Source organism: Leptodactylus fuscus, unplaced genomic scaffold, assembly GCF_031893055.1.
Source record: "Leptodactylus fuscus isolate aLepFus1 unplaced genomic scaffold, aLepFus1.hap2 HAP2_SCAFFOLD_116, whole genome shotgun sequence".
Classification (NCBI taxonomy): Eukaryota; Metazoa; Chordata; class Amphibia; order Anura; family Leptodactylidae; genus Leptodactylus; species Leptodactylus fuscus.
The window spans coordinates 197,756-215,623 of NW_027439989.1; the positions used below are offsets into that span (position 1 = coordinate 197,756).

General features: G+C 48.7%; 1 protein-coding gene across 1 annotated transcript in view; it reads right to left on the minus strand.

The window, feature by feature from the left end:
• Window positions 1–483: 483 nt before the first annotated feature.
• The window catches only part of LOC142186770 (uncharacterized), a 74,015-nt gene continuing 56,630 nt past the window's right edge, over window positions 484–17,868 (minus strand). Inside the window, exon 4 of the mRNA XM_075261360.1 lies at window positions 484–1,588. Within this exon, the coding sequence (XP_075117461.1) occupies window positions 653–1,588 (936 nt within the window). The 3' untranslated portion in view covers window positions 484–652. The remainder of the gene's footprint in view (window positions 1,589–17,868) is intronic.

Below are 17,868 nucleotides of genomic sequence, written 5' to 3' on the forward strand. Positions count from 1 at the left end.
TCCCAGGAGCAGAGAGAGCCGTATACTTGTGTACTATCTGCCCGTATATACACACATTTCAGGTTACCAGGAATTAACCCCACACATTCCAATACCTGGAGTGGCTGAACGGAGTAGAGACCCCTAATACTCCCCACTCCAGCAGCCAGGATTTTGATAAAACCCTCCAGCAAGGAACCCAACTTTCCTCAGCTGCACCTAGATCATATATGACAGGAACCTGGGAGACATGTATACTCCTTCTACCTCTCTGCCCCTGGTCCCCACAATACACAAAGTAAGAATGGGCAAACTAGCAATATATAACAATAAATGCTGCAGGATAGCCCTTTAAATCCACTGTGGCAGACTTCATAGCCCTGGAGTTGACGGACAGTTCCGAGGTGCGCCCACTTGTAGCTGGTGGCCATGACTCCATCATTTAGGCCATTGTTTTTCTGTTCATTCTGAAGACCATGGTTTATTCTCTGTAAATTCTCTGATGACTTTCTTTGTTTACAATGTGTTCACGTTTAGAACATGATAATGGCGTCTGCAAGTCTTCTTTTGATGATCCCAGAGTACTGATTTATTTCTCTCATTCAGAACAGGCGATCAAACACTTATGTGACTTCTCTCCTGTGTATCATGGGATGATTTACATTAAAAACCTTCAGAACACAAATACGACTTTTTTCCGGTGACTTCTCTCATGTAAAGAAAGATTTGATTTACGCGTAAAGCATTCTCCACATTCTGAACATGAATATGGCTTCTCTCCTGTGTGGCTTCTCTCGTGTATAACAAGATTTGATTTACGTGTAAAACCTTCTCCACATTCTGAACATGAATATGGCTTCTCTCCCTTATGACCGCTCTGATGTATAACAAGATGTGATTTATGTGTAAAACTTTTCCCACATTCTGAACATGAATATGGTTTATTTCCTGTGTGAATTCTCTCATGTGTAACAAGTTGTGATTTGTCCGAAAAGCATTTCCCACATTCTAAACATGAATAGGGTTTCACTCCTGCGTGAATTCTCTTATGTGTAACAAGATATGATTTACGTGTAAAACATCCTTCACATTCTGAACATGAATACGGCTTCTCTCCTGTGTGGCTTTTCTCATGTATAACAAGACATGATTTATTTGCAAAACGTTTCCCACATTCTGAACATGAATATGGCTTCTCTCCTGTGTGAATTCGCTCATGTACAACTAAACTTGATTTACGTGTAAAACTATCTCCACATTGTGAACATGAATACGGCTTCGCTCCTGTATGACTTCTCTCATGAATAACAAGACATGATTTATTTGCAAAACACGCCCCACATTCAGAGCATGGAAACAGCTTCTCTCCTGTGTGAATTCTCTCATGTCGATCTAGTTTTGATTTTGATGTAAAATATTTTCCACATTCTGAACAGAAGTATGGCTTCTCCCCTGTGTGACTTCTCTCATGTTGGTCAAGGCTTGATTTCTGAGTAAAACATCTCCCACATTTTGAACATGAATATGGCTTCTCTCCAGTGTGAATTCTTCTATGAACATCAAGACTTGAGCTGCGTGTAAATTCTTTGCCACAATCTTCACATTGAACCTTTTTTCCCCATTTCTGGTCAGTAATTCTGGTCACAATCTGTGGTTGGTCAGAAGGCTCCTCATGATTCGGGCGATTATATGGTGGATCTGTACTGTGACCTCCTAGATGTACATTATTGAGGTTTTCTCTTGAGGAGCACTCGATGATATCTTCATCTTCTACTGTATAATTTATCTTTAACATGGGGTTTGTCACAGAGTTCTTACTGGGAAGTTCTGTTAGGAAAAAAGTGGATTTCAGTATTTTCTATTTGAAACAACAATGTAGAGACATTTTTAATACTCCTATTAGGCTGGAATCGCACATGCAGTTTTTGATGCAGTTTTTGAGCGGAAGCCAGAAAGTGGATTCAGGGCAAAGGAGAAATGCAAGTCCTTACTTTAAACTTCCGAATCCTTTTAAATTAACTCCTGGCATTAGCTAAACATAAATTCAGCAAAAACTACCTGTGTGAATTCAGTCTGATAAACTTTACATAGCATGTAGCAGGGACATAGTCCAGGATTCTGCTCTACAGCCAGTCCTCTCTCCTATTACAGAGACCGTGGGTTAGGCTTCTCTGGATGCATTCTGCTCACTACTGTCGCTTTAAAGGGATTCTACCATTAAAATATTCTTTTTTGTGGATAAGACGTCGGAGTGGCCTTTAGAAAGGCTATTCGTCTCTTACCTTTAGATGTGGTCCGTTCCTTAGAAATACACGGTTTTTACTGGTATGAAATGAGGTCTCCCGCAGCGATGGGGGTGGGCCCCAGCGCTCAAACAGCAATGAGGGCTGCCAGAGAAGTGTCTCCAAGCGCCGCGTCCTTCGCCTGCCATGTCATGTTCAATGCTTCTTCCGGCGCAGGCTCATAACTTCTAGCAGAGCAGAGCAGACTGCGCAGGCGCACAGGTCACTGGAAAATGGCCGCTTGCACAGTATTGTTAGCGGCCATTAACCCTAACCGTGCACAGTCTGCTCTGCTCTGCTAGAAGTTACGAACCTGTGCCGGAAGAAGCATTGAACATGAGGCGGCGGATGAAGAAGGAGGTAGCGCTGGAGACATTTCTCTAGCAGCTATGGGGACGCCCTCATCGCTGTTTGAGCGCTGGGGCCCACCCCCATCGCTGCGGGAGAACTCATTTGCATACCAGTAAAAACCGGTATTTCTAAGGAACGGCTCAGCGGAGACCACGTCTAAAGCTAAGAGACGAATAGACTTTCTAAAGGCGACTCCGACGTCTTATCCACAAAAAAAAAATATTTTATTGGTAGAATCCCTTTAAGGTCCTCATGCCGATGTTATGATTAGACTAGACCACAATGGCCACATTAAAAGCAACAGCAAAAAAATAGCTGATAACTGCGAGCAGTAGAGACATCTATCTACAACTAGCACACCTCTGCGAGGCAAGATAGACCCCCAGATGCCTTCACCAGAGCTCATCGCAAGACGATACAGGCATTCCCGATGGGGATTGGGGGAGACTATGCTCTTCAAAAATGTAACTCCTAATTTCAACTGGCATTGTAGGTTTCCCTCTGAGGACAGGATAGCGATTTGTGGCTTCCCAGAAACATGTCAGAAAGCTTGATAGGCCAGAGCTAGCACACAGGTATTAGGGGCCTGTATACTTGTTAGAGGGATCTTAGTTGGTCCTTATCAGGTCCTTTCTGCTGCTTCTGCTGTGATCTGTAGGAGTTTTATCCCTGCATTGGCACTAGCCATATACTGAGGGCTCATTTGCCCAGGCACCTGATTTTTATTTCTGCCCCTCAGAGTTGTTTGCCCGTGTTCTATGTATGGGGGTGAGGTGCTGCGCTTTATAATTATTTTGACACCCACCCCATAAAATTTTGTATATACACCATCTCCACATTTTTGGGGGTCTCCAACTACTATAGACTGAATTAGTGAGGGCCATACTGTGACATATAGACGGTGTTGTAGACTGGTCTCCATCTGGTCAGTTTTTCTTTTAGCACCTGTTCTCATTTTCTAGTGTCTGCATCTTAGTTTTTAAGGAGCATTTTTAATTATTCTAATAAAGTTTATGGTTTTACTATTCCCTTCTGTAGATAGGGACATCTCCATTTATTTTTCAAGTCGTACAGCAGGGTCAAAACCAGGAGAGAATGAATAAGCAGAAGCAATATCCGAGAAACTAACCAAGGGTCAAAAATCCAACCCGGAATGGCCAAAGGGGAGTGCAAGGAGCAAGCCCGAGGTCACAGCTCACACAGGTAGACACACAAAATGGAAGCCAAATGAGCAGTAAGAAAGTAAGGATTAGTCAGCACTTGTCTAAGAGGACGGGGTCTTATAGAGGCCTCCTCTGCTGCTCACTAGACCAACCAGGAAGGCTCTGAAAGTGCAGAAGGTTCCCAGGTTGGCTGGTGCCGGCGCCGGATAGAGAATCCTGACAGCCGGCATGGGAAGCTACTTAGGCTGTGGTTCTGAGCACTGCCCCATCCTCCAAACATGAACGGACGACCAAGGCTCCCACGTGCTATTAACTCTTCTTACCTTGGTTCCTGAGCTCCGGGCATATTTATTTATTGCTCATTAACCTGGTAACTAATCCGTTTGCTTACTAATGTTACCTCGACCTGGATTCGTATCTGCCTCAGATTCTGGCTTGGATTTTCCAGTTTTTTTATGGTTGTTTTGGCTTGGGAGGTTTTATCAGTAATTTTGCTGGTTTGCTTTTAGTTTGCAGTGCACCTAATTTTTACAGTAACGTCTGGAGTGATACCCTGGCTCCTGATCCTGCCAAGACAATCTTGCCTCACTTCTGGCATTAATGAAGTCATCAGGGTAGCCGAAGACTTTATCTCCCAGAGCAGTGTGAGATTGAAGTTGCTGGTTCTACTGCTCTCTGTTATCTGCCAGTTCCCTTGCTTAAAGAGACTTCCAGAACACCTTGACTTGAGAACACTTAGAAATCTAAAAGCACAACCAATTCTGGCCAGGCCTTCTTCCAACAACACATTATACCTTTCATTACCAACTTAATCTTGCTCATACAATCTCATCATGGCGGCAGTCTGTCTTACCCATTACAACGTGCCAGGAGGCAAAGTCAACATCTCAGACTGAATTCATGGTCAAGACAATGAGGTGGCCAGAGCCTAATGGAGACCGAGTCATCAGATCTGCATGGAGTGGAATAGACAGTCAGGTTCTGACAGTATGGCTCTTTATTTTCCTGCTTGAGTTTTGCAATCTTTACAATCTTTTTACATATACCCAACAAGCCATCTGTCCAGACCACTTTTTCACACTTTGAAAGAAAATGGGGTTATAGCATTTAGTAGTAGGGGGCTGGCGAAAAAAAAAACCTCACTAGAATCACTAGCAGAGTGAAACTCCCCGGAGTGGCGGGAAGAAGCGCAGACTTTACTTCTCTTTTTATTAGAACACTCCATCACAATGTGAGAGGCCAGGACTCCCAATTGTTCACACCCCTACATGTCCACAAGAGAGGGAGGTGTGAAAATAGAGGCACATGCGGTTAAGAGTTGTTTTTGGTGTGTGACATAAATAAAGAGGGTCCTATAAGGTAGTAGACAGGCGACAGAAATACATTGACCCCAGTGCACAAGGAGACGCTTGCCGAATAAGTACATCTCTCCTCAGGTACAGGTTTCATCATGTCCTTCCTTTCCCTTCTCTTGTATAACATATATAAAGGTTTCCGTCGTGTTCTCCCTTTCCCTTCTCTCATGTAATAATAATAATAAAAAATTGTATTTATATTGCGCCAACATATTCCGCAGCGCTGTACAATTTGTAGGGTTCAGATACAGACAGAAAGATACATTATACAGAAAATCATTTCACACAATGGGACTGAGGGCCCTGCTCACAAGAGCTTACAATCTATGAGGTAGAGGGGTGACACAAGAGCTTACAGTCTATGAGGTAGAGGGGGTGACACAAGAGCTTACAATCTATGAGGTAGAGGGGGGTGACACAGGAGCTTACAATCTATGAGGTAGAGGGGGTGACACAGGAGCTTACAATCTATGAGGTAGAGGGGGGTGACACAAGAGCTTACACTCTATGAGGTAGAGGGGGGGACACAAGAGCTTACACTCTAAGAGGTAGAGGGGGGGACACAAGAGCTTACAATCTATGAGGTAGAGGGGGGGACACAGGAGCTTACAATCTATGAGGTAGAGGGGGTGACACAAGAGCTTACAGTCTAAGAGGTAGAGGGGGGGACACAAGAGCTTACACTATGAGGTAGAGGGGGTGACACAAGAGCTTACAATCTATGAGGTAGAGGGGGGGACACAAGAGCTTACAATCTATGAGGTAGAGGGGGGGGACACAAGAGCTTACAATCTATGAGGTAGAGGGGGGGGACACAAGAGCTTACAATCTATGAGGTAGAGGAGGTGACACAAGAGCTTACACTCTATGAGGTAGAGGGGGGGACACAAGAGCTTACAGTCTATGAGGTAGAGGGGGGGACACAAGAGCTTACAGTCTATGAGGTAGAGGGGGGGACACAAGAGCTTACAATCTATGAGGTAGAGGGGGGACACAAGAGCTTACAGTCTATGAGGTAGAGGGGGTGACACAGGAGCTTACAATCTATGAGGTAGAGGGGGGGACACAAGAGCTTACAGTCTATGAGGTTGAGGGGGTGACACAGGAGCTTACAGTCTATGAGGTAGAGGGGGTGACACAGGAGCTTACAGTCTATGAGGTAGAGGGGGGGACACAAGAGCTTACACTCTATGAGGTAGAGGGGGGGGACACAAGAGCTTACAGTCTATGAGGTAGAGGGGGGGACACAAGAGCTTACAGTCTATGAGGTAGAGGGGGGGACACAAGAGCTTACAGTCTATGAGGTAGAGGGGGGGACACAAGAGCTTACACTCTAAGAGGTAGAGGGGGGGACACAAGAGCTTACAATCTATGAGGTAGAGGGGGGGGCACAGGAGCTTACAATCTATGAGGTAGAGGGGGGGACACAAGAGCTTACAGTCTATGAGGTAGAGGGGGTGACACAGGAGCTTACAATCTATGAGGTAGAGGGGGTGACACAAGAGCTTACAGTCTATGAGGTAGAGGGGGGGACACAGGAGCTTACAATCTATGAGGTAGAGGGGGGACACAAGAGCTTACAGTCTATGAGGTAGAGGGGGTGACACAAGAGCTTACAATCTATGAGGTAGAGGGGGTGACACAGGAGCTTACAGTCTATGAGGTAGAGGGGTGACACAGGAGCTTACAATCTATGAGGTAGAGGGGGTGACACAGGAGCTTACAATCTATGAGGTAGAGGGGGTGACACAAGAGCTTACAATCTATGAGGTAGAGGGGGGACACAAGAGCTTACACTCTATGAGGTAGAGGGGGGGACACAAGAGCTTACAATCTATGAGGTAGAGGGGGTGACACAAGAGCTTACAATCTATGAGGTAGAGGGGGTGACACAAGAGCTTACAATCTATGAGGTAGAGGGGGTGACACAAGAGCTTACACTCTATGAGGTAGAGGGGGGACACAAGAGCTTACAATCTATGAGGTAGAGGGGGTGACACAAGAGCTTACACTCTATGAGGTAGAGGGGGGACACAAGAGCTTACAATCTATGAGGTAGAGGGGGGACACAAGAGCTTACACTCTATGAGGTAGAGGGGGGGACACAAGAGCTTACAATCTATGAGGTAGAGGGGGTGACACAAGAGCTTACAGTCTATGAGGTAGAGGGGGGACACAAGAGCTTACAATCTATGAGGTAGAGGGGTGACACAAGAGCTTACAATCTATGAGGTAGAGGGGGGGACACAAGAGCTTACAATCTATGAGGTAGAGGGGGGGACACAGGAGCTTACAATCTATGAGGTAGAGGGGGTGACACAAGAGCTTACAATCTATGAGGTAGAGGGGGGACACAAGAGCTTACAATCTATGAGGTAGAGGGGGGACACAAGAGCTTACAGTCTATGAGGTAGAGGGGGGACACAGGAGCTTACATTCTATGAGGTAGAGGGGTGACACAAGAGCTTACAATCTATGAGGTAGAGGGGGTGACACAAGAGCTTACAATCTATGAGGTAGAGGGGGTGACACAAGAGCTTACAATCTATGAGGTAGAGGGGTGACACAGGAGCTTACAGTCTATGAGGTAGAGGGGGGACACAAGAGCTTACAATCTATGAGGTAGAGGGGGGGACACAGGAGCTTACAATCTATGAGGTAGAGGGGGTGACACAAGAGCTTACAATCTATGAGGTAGAGGGGGGACACAAGAGCTTACAATCTATGAGGTAGAGGGGGGACACAAGAGCTTACAGTCTATGAGGTAGAGGGGGGACACAAGAGCTTACAGTCTATGAGGTAGAGGGGGTGACACAGGAGCTTACAGTCTATGAGGTAGAGGGGGTGACACAGGAGCTTACAATCTATGAGGTAGAGGGGGTGACACAAGAGCTTACAATCTATGAGGTAGAGGGAGTGACACAAGAGCTTACAGTCTATGAGGTAGAGGGGGGACACAAGAGCTTACAGTCTATGAGGTAGAGGGGGTGACACAAGAGCTTACAGTCTATGAGGTAGAGGGGGTGACACAGGAGCTTACAGTCTATGAGGTAGAGGGGGTGACACAAGAGCTTACAATCTATGAGGTAGAGGGGGTGACACAAGAGCTTACAATCTATGAGGTAGAGGGAGTGACACAAGAGCTTACAGTCTATGAGGTAGAGGGGGGACACAAGAGCTTACAGTCTATGAGGTAGAGGGGGGACACAAGAGCTTACAATCTATGAGGTAGAGGGGGTGACACAAGAGCTTACAATCTATGAGGTAGAGGGGTGACACAAGAGCTTACAGTCTATGAGGTAGAGGGGGTGACACAAGAGCTTACAATCTATGAGGTAGAGGGGGTGACACAGGAGCTTACAGTCTATGAGGTAGAGGGGTGACACAGGAGCTTACAATCTATGAGGTAGAGGGGGGACACAAGAGCTTACAATCTATGAGGTAGAGGGGGTGACACAAGAGCTTACACTCTATGAGGTAGAGGGGGGACACAAGAGCTTACAATCTATGAGGTAGAGGGGGTGACACAAGAGCTTACACTCTATGAGGTAGAGGGGGGACACAAGAGCTTACAATCTATGAGGTAGAGGGGGGACACAAGAGCTTACACTCTATGAGGTAGAGGGGGGGACACAAGAGCTTACAATCTATGAGGTAGAGGGGGTGACACAAGAGCTTACAGTCTATGAAGTAGAGGGGGGACACAAGAGCTTACAATTTATGAGGTAGAGGGGTGACACAAGAGCTTACAATCTATGAGGTAGAGGGGGGGACACAAGAGCTTACAATCTATGAGGTAGAGGGGGGGACACAGGAGCTTACAATCTATGAGGTAGAGGGGGTGACACAAGAGCTTACAATCTATGAGGTAGAGGGGGGACACAAGAGCTTACAATCTATGAGGTAGAGGGGGGACACAAGAGCTTACAGTCTATGAGGTAGAGGGGGTGACACAAGAGCTTACAATCTATGAGGTAGAGGGGGGACACAAGAGCTTACAATCTATGAGGTAGAGGGAGTGACACAAGAGCTTACAGTCTATGAGGTAGAGGGGGGACACAAGAGCTTACAGTCTATGAGGTAGAGGGGGGACACAAGAGCTTACAATCTATGAGGTAGAGGGGGTGACACAAGAGCTTACAATCTATGAGGTAGAGGGGGTGACACAGGAGCTTACAATCTATGAGGTAGAGGGGGGTGACACAAGAGCTTACAATCTATGAGGTAGAGGGGGTGACACAAGAGCTTACAGTCTATGAGGTAGAGGGGGTGACACAAGAGCTTACACTCTATGAGGTAGAGGGGGTGACACAAGAGCTTACAATCTATGAGGTAGAGGGGGGTGACACAAGAGCTTACAATCTATGAGGTAGAGGGGGGTGACACAAGAGCTTACAATCTATGAGGTAGAGGGGGTGACACAAGAGCTTACAATCTATGAGGTAGAGGGGGGACACAAGAGCTTACAATCTATGAGGTAGAGGGGGGACACAAGAGCTTACAGTCTATGAGGTAGAGGGGGTGACACAAGAGCTTACACTCTATGAGGTAGAGGGGGGGACACAAGAGCTTACAATCTATGAGGTAGAGGGGGGACACAAGAGCTTACAGTCTATGAGGTAGAGGGGGTGACACAAGAGCTTACAATCTATGAGGTAGAGGGGGGACACAAGAGCTTACAATCTATGAGGTAGAGGGGGGACACAAGAGCTTACAGTCTATGAGGTAGAGGGGGGGACACAGGAGCTTACAGTCTATGAGGTAGAGGGGGGGACACAAGAGCTTACAGTCTATGAGGTAGAGGGGGGGGACACAGGAGCTTACAATCTATGAGGTAGAGGGGGTGACACAAGAGCTTACAGTCTATGAGGTAGAGGAGGGGACACAAGAGCTTACAATCTATGAGGTAGAGGGGGGACACAAGAGCTTACAGTCTATGAGGTAGAGGGGGGGACACAAGAGCTTACAATCTACGAGGTAGAGGGGGGACACAGGAGCTTACAATCTACGAGGTAGAGGGGGGACACAAGAGCTTACAATCTACGAGGTAGAGGGGGGGACACAGGAGCTTACAATCTATGAGGTAGAGGGGGGGGGACACAAGAGCTTACAATCTATGAGGTAGAGGGGGGGACACAAGAGCTTACAATCTATGAGGTAGAGGGGGGGACACAGGAGCTTACAGTCTATGAGGTAGAGGGGGGGGACACAGGAGCTTACAATCTATGAGGTAGAGGGGGGGGGACACAAGAGCTTACAATCTATGAGGTAGAGGGGGGGACACAGGAGCTTACAATCTATGAGGTAGAGGGGGGGGGGACACAAGAGCTTACAATCTATGAGGTAGAGGGGGGACACAAGAGCTTACAATCTATGAGGTAGAGGGGGGACACAGGAGCTTACAATCTATGAGGTAGAGGGGGGGGGACACAAGAGCTTACAATCTATGAGGTAGAGGGGGGACACAAGAGCTTACAATCTATGAGGTAGAGGGGGGACACAAGAGCTTACAATCTATGAGGTAGAGGGGGGACACAAGAGCTTACAGTCTATGAGGTAGAGGGGGTGACACAAGAGCTTACACTCTATGAGGTAGAGGGGGGGACACAAGAGCTTACAGTCTATGAGGTAGAGGGGGTGACACAAGAGCTTACAATCTATGAGGTAGAGGGGGGACACAAGAGCTTACAATCTATGAGGTAGAGGGGGGACACAAGAGCTTACAATCTATGAGGTAGAGGGGGTGACACAAGAGCTTACAATCTATGAGGTAGAGGGGGGGACACAAGAGCTTACAGTCTATGAGGTAGAGGGGGTGACACAGGAGCTTACAATCTATGAGGTAGAGGGGGGACACAAGAGCTTACAGTCTATGAGGTAGAGGGGGGACACAAGAGCTTACAGTCTATGAGGTAGAGGGGGGGACACAAGAGCTTACAATCTATGAGGTAGAGGGGGGGGGACACAAGAGCTTACAGTCTATGAGGTAGAGGGGGTGACACAAGAGCTTACAATCTATGAGGTAGAGGGGGGACACAAGAGCTTACAATCTATGAGGTAGAGGGGGGGGACACAAGAGCTTACAATCTATGAGGTAGAGGGGGGACACAAGAGCTTACAGTCTATGAGGTAGAGGGGGGGACACAAGAGCTTACAATCTATGAGGTAGAGGGGGGACACAAGAGCTTACAGTCTATGAGGTAGAGGGGGGGACACAAGAGCTTACAATCTATGAGGTAGAGGGGGGACACAAGAGCTTACAGTCTATGAGGTAGAGGGGGGGACACAAGAGCTTACAGTCTATGAGGTAGAGGGGGTGACACAAGAGCTTACAGTCTATGAGGTAGAGGGGGGACACAAGAGCTTACAATCTATGAGGTAGAGGGGGGACACAAGAGCTTACAGTCTATGAGGTAGAGGGGGTGACACAAGAGCTTACAATCTATGAGGTAGAGGGGGGGACACAGGAGCTTACAATCTACGAGGTAGAGGGGGGGACACAAGAGCTTACAGTCTACGAGGTAGAGGGGGGGACACAAGAGCTTACAATCTACGAGGTAGAGGGGGGGACACAAGAGCTTACAATCTATGAGGTAGAGGGGGTGACACAAGAGCTTACAATCTATGAGGTAGAGGGGGGGACACAAGAGCTTACAATCTATGAGGTAGAGGGGGTGACACAAGAGCTTACAATCTATGAGGTAGAGGGGGGGACACAAGAGCTTACAGTCTATGAGGTAGAGGGGGGGACACAAGAGCTTACACTCTATGAGGTAGAGGGGGGGACACAAGAGCTTACAGTCTATGAGGTAGAGGGGGGGACACAAGAGCTTACAATCTACGAGGTAGAGGGGGGGGACACAAGAGCTTACAGTCTATGAGGTAGAGGGGTGACACAAGAGCTTACAATCTATGAGGTAGAGGGGGTGACACAAGAGCTTACAATCTATGAGGTAGAGGGGGTGACACAAGAGCTTACACTCTATGAGGTAGAGGGGGTGACACAAGAGCTTACAATCTATGAGGTAGAGGGGGGGACACAAGAGCTTACAATCTATGAGGTAGAGGGGGGGACACAAGAGCTTACACTCTACGAGGTAGAGGGGGGGACACAAGAGCTTACAATCTACGAGGTAGAGGGGGGGACACAAGAGCTTACAATCTATGAGGTAGAGGGGGGACACAAGAGCTTACAATCTATGAGGTAGAGGGGGGACACAAGAGCTTACAATCTACGAGGTAGAGGGGGGGGGACACAAGAGCTTACAGTCTATGAGGTAGAGGGGTGACACAAGAGCTTACAATCTATGAGGTAGAGGGGGGGACACAAGAGCTTACAGTCTATGAGGTAGAGGGGTGACACAAGAGCTTACAATCTATGAGGTAGAGGGGGGGACACAAGAGCTTACAATCTATGAGGTAGAGGGGGTGACACAAGAGCTTACAATCTATGAGGTAGAGGGGGGGACACAAGAGCTTACACTCTATGAGGTAGAGGGGGGGACACAAGAGTTTACAGTCTATGAGGTAGAGGGGGGGACACAAGAGCTTACAATCTATGAGGTAGAGGGGGGGACACAAGAGTTTACAGTCTATGAGGTAGAGGGGGGGACACAAGAGCTTACAATCTATGAGGTAGAGGGGGGACACAAGAGCTTACAGTCTATGAGGTAGAGGGGGGGACACAAGAGCTTACAATCTATGAGGTAGAGGGGGGTGACACAAGAGCTTACAGTCTATGAGGTAGAGGGGGGGACACAAGAGCTTACAATCTATGAGGTAGAGGGGGGACACAAGAGCTTACAATCTATGAGGTAGAGGGGGGACACAAGAGCTTACAGTCTATGAGGTAGAGGGGGTGACACAAGAGCTTACAATCTATGAGGTAGAGGGGGGACACAAGAGCTTACAATCTATGAGGTAGAGGGGTGACACAGGAGCTTACAGTCTATGAGGTAGAGGGGGGGACACAAGAGCTTACAATCTATGAGGTAGAGGGGGGACACAAGAGCTTACAATCTATGAGGTAGAGGGGGGACACAAGAGCTTACAATCTATGAGGTAGAGGGGGTGATATAGGAGGTAGCAGGGGCGGCATTGCTTATACAGGGGTCAGACACTTCTGTAATAGAGGTGACTGTCATTACACAGACATAAGACTTTATGAGCCGTCACCAGTCGTGTCCTGTAACATGTGGATGGAGCTCGGACCTATAAAGTTATCCTGAGATGACATCATATCATGTGGGGTAATGTGGGGGCGGGGACAGAGGAGGGGGAAGGGTTTACGTTAGACATTGTGATCGGCCGGTCTGATAAGATGCGTCTTTAGTTTGCGTCTGAAACTGTAGAAATTGGGAGTTCCTCTGATTGTCCGGGGTAGAGCATTCCAGAGAAGTGGTGCAGCTCGGGAGAAGTCTTGTATACGAGCGGGGGAGGTTCTGATAATAGAGGATGGAAGTGTTAGGTCATTGAGTGAGCAGAGAGCGGGGGTTGGGCGGTAGACAGAGATGAGGGAAGAAATGTATGGAGGTGCGGCATTATGGAGAGCCTTGTGGGGGAGGGGGAGAACTTTATATTGTATTCTATGATGAATAGGCAGCCAATGTAGTGACCGGCACAGACCGGAGGCCTCGCTGTAGTGACCGGCGCAGACCGGAGGCCTCGCTGTAGTGACCGGCGCAGACCGGAGGCCTCGCTGTAGTGACCGGCACAGACCGGAGGCCTCGCTGTAGTGACCGGCACAGACCGGAGGCCTGGCTGTAGTGACCGGCACAGACCGGAGGCCTGGCTGTAGTGACCGGCACAGACCGGAGGCCTGGCTGTAGTGACCGGCACAGACCGGAGGCCTCGCTGTAGTGACCGGCACAGACCGGAGGCCTCGCTGTAGTGACCGGCACAGACCGGAGGCCTCGCTGTAGTGACCGGCACAGACCGGAGGCCTCGCTGTAGTGACCGGCACAGACCGGAGGCCTCGCTGTAGTGACCGGCACAGACCGGAGGCCTCGCTGTAGTGACCGGCACAGACCGGAGGCCTCGCTGTAGTGACCGGCACAGACCGGAGGCCTGGCTGTAGTGACCGGCACAGACCGGAGGCCTGGCTGTAGTGACCGGCACAGACCGGAGGCCTGGCTGTAGTGACCGGCACAGACCGGAGGCCTGGCTGTAGTGACCGGCACAGACCGGAGGCCTCGCTGTAGTGACCGGCACAGACCGGAGGCCTGGCTGTAGTGACCGGCACAGACCGGAGGCCTCGCTGTAGTGACCGGCACAGACCGGAGGCCTCGCTGTAGTGACCGGCACAGACCGGAGGCCTCGCTGTAGTGACCGGCACAGACCAGAGGCCTCGTGTCACGTTTGTGTCAGAGTCCAGACACAGATTCCAGGCTGCAGATTGCACCGCTAAGGAAACAGGGGAAGGAGACTATCCCTGGCACTACGGTGGCTAGCTAGGCCCTGCCTACGGGTGGTGGTAAGCTGTCCGCAAGCAAGCCTTGGCCCCGACAACTCCTGGCTCTCTAGCACGAAGGCCTAACAGACAGATAGGACAACAGCTGCAAGAGAGATAGGGACTGGGGTTTCTAAGGTGGTGACCCCTACAAAAATAAAGGTGCAGCTGCAGACAAACAAACTGGATGGGGTGTGCTGGACAACGGACACGCAGCACAACACAATACAAAACCAGAGAAATGAGGAGAGGGATAGTGGAGAGGTGAGGAAAGGGTTACACAGGACTGGGGTAAAATAAACTGGAACCCACCTCAAACAACCAGATAGTGCCAAACAAACAGACGTGAAGGGCAGGGCAGAGTAGAAGTGTAGAGGGAAAAACCAAACTCACACACAAACAACACTCAAACTCCTTTCTAGTCAGTAAGCACAAGCAGAATCCTCCTCCTCCTAAGGCCAAGAAGTCTAGGTTGGGACCACAAAAAACGGCAACTGGTGGAGACAGCCCTCTTCCTAATAAAGGCCCCAGACTCCTTCCATAGGATGATGGCAATACATAACACCTGAGGTTTACTCTTATAACCTCAAGTGTGTTCAGAAGACCAGAACACTATGTACACACTGATGGCTCAATGGTAGGGAACCCACCAGCAGATCACAGCAGCCCGAATCAAATCCCCGACAGAAACATACACCAACACACACACACGCAATCAGGTCATGACACCTCGCTGTAGTGACCAGCACAGACCGGAGGCCTCGCCGTAGTGACCGGCACAGACCGGAGGCCTCGCCGTAGTGACCGGCACAGACCGGAGGCCTCGCCGTAGTGACCGGCACAGACCGGAGGCCTCGCCGCAGTGACCGGCACAGACCGGAGGCCTCGCCGCAGTGACCGGCACAGACCGGAGGCCTCGCCGTAGTGACCGGCACAGACCGGAGGCCTCGCCGCAGTGACCGGCACAGACCGGAGGCCTCGCCGCAGTGACCGGCACAGACCGGAGGCCTCGCCGCAGTGACCGGCACAGACCGGAGGCCTCGCCGCAGTGACCGGCACAGACCGGAGGCCTCGCCGTAGTGACCGGCACAGACCGGAGGCCTCGCCGTAGTGACCGGCACAGACCGGAGGCCTCGCCGTAGTGACCGGCACAGACCGGAGGCCTCGCCGTAGTGACCGGCACAGACCGGAGGCCTCGCCGTAGTGACCGGCACAGACCGGAGGCCTCGCCGTAGTGACCGGCACAGACCGGAGGCCTCGCCGTAGTGACCGGCACAGACCGGAGGCCTCGCCGTAGTGACCGGCACAGACCGGAGGCCTCGCTGTAGCGTCTAGCCTGATAGATGAGCCGCTGCATTCAGAGTAGATTGTAGAGGGGAGAGTTTAGTGAGGGGAAGACGGATTAGTAAGGAGTTACAGTAGTCAAGGCGAGAATGAATCAGAGAGACAGTAAGTGTCTTTAGTGTATCTCTGGTAAGGAAAGGGTGTATTCTGGAGATGTTTTTGAGGTGGAGGTGACATGAACGTGCGAGTGATTCAATATGAGGTGTGAAGGAAAGGTCTGCGTCACACATGACCCCGAGGCAGCGGGCCTACTGTCTAGGAGTTATAGTAAGGCCTGAGACTGCAATGGATATATCAGGGACAGATCTATTAGATGGTGGAAACAGCAGTAGCTCAGTCTTAGAGAGATTTAGTGTCAGAGCGAGGACATGATATTAGAGACAGCAGAGAGACAGTCACTGGTGTTCTGTATGAGTGCAGGGGTGATGTCACGGGAAGATGTGTATAATTGGGTGTCATCAGCATAAAGATGGGACCTGAAGCCAAATCTGGCGATGGTTTGTCCAATGGGGGCTGTGTAGAGAGAAAAGAGCAGGGGGCCTAGGACCGAGCCCTGAGGAACCCCAACAGCAAGGGAAAGAGGGGAGGAAACAGAGCCCGCGAATGATACACTGAAAGTGCGGTCTGAGAGATAAGAGGAGACCCAGGAGAGCGCAGTGTCCATGAGGCCGACTAAGCGGAGCAGAGTGAGGAGGAGATGATGGTCAACAGTGTCAAAAGCTGCAGAGAGGTCCAGAAGAATAAGAAGAGAGAAGTCACCATTGGATTTAGCCATTAGGAGATCATTGGAGACTTTTGTGAGAGGCGTTTCAGTAGAGTGCAGAGCGCGGAAACCAGATTGTAAGGGGTCAAGCAGAGAGTTAGCAGAGACATAGCGGATTAAACGAGAATAGAACAGGCGTTCCAAGAGTTTAGAGATGTAACATATATAAAGGTTCCATCATGTCCTCCCTTTCCCTTCTTCTCTCTTGTAACATATATAAAGGTTTCCATCGTGTCCTCCATTTCCCTTCTTCTCTCTTGTAACATATATAAAAGTCTCCATCGTGTCCTCCCTTTCGCTTCTCTCATGAAACATATATAAAGGTTTCCATCGTGTCCTCCCTTTATCTTCTCTCATGTATCTCATGTAACATATATAAATGTTTCCATTGTGTCTTCCCCTTTCTTTCTTCTCTCATGTAACATATATAAAAGTTTCCATCGTGTCCTCCCTTTCTCTTCTTCTCTCAAGATATATAAAGTTTTCCATCGGGTTCTCCCTTTCTCTTCTTCTTCTCTCATGTAACATATATAAAAGTTTCCATCGGGTCCTCCCTTTCTCTTCTTCTCTCATGTAACATATATAAAGGTTTCCATCATGTCCTCCCTTTACCTTCTTCTCTCGTGTAACATATATAAAGGTTTCCATCGTGTCCTCCCTTTCTTTTCTTCTTCTCTCATGCAACATATATAAAGGTTTCTATCGTGTCCTCCATTTCTTTTCTTCTCTCATGTAACATATTTAAAGGTTTCCATCGTGTCCCCCCTTTACCTTCTTCTCTCGTGTAACATATATAAAGTTTTCCATCGTGTCCTCCCTTTCCCTTCTCTCATGTAACATATATAAAGGTTTCCATCGTGTCCTCCCTTTACCTTCTTCTCTCATGTAACATATTTAAAGGTTTCAATCATGTCCCCCCTTTACCTTCTTCTCTTGTGTAACATATATAAAGGTTTCCATCTTGTCCTCCCTTTCTCTTCTTCTCTCATGTAACATATATAAAAGTTTCCATCGTGTCCTCCCTTTCTCTTCTTCTCTCGAGTAAGATATATAAAGGTTTCCATTGTGTCCTCTCTTTCTCTTCTTCTTCTCTCCTGTAACATATATAAAGGTTTCCATCGTGTCCTCCCTTTCTCTTCTTCTCTCATGTAACATATATAAAGGTTTCCATCGTGTCCTCCCT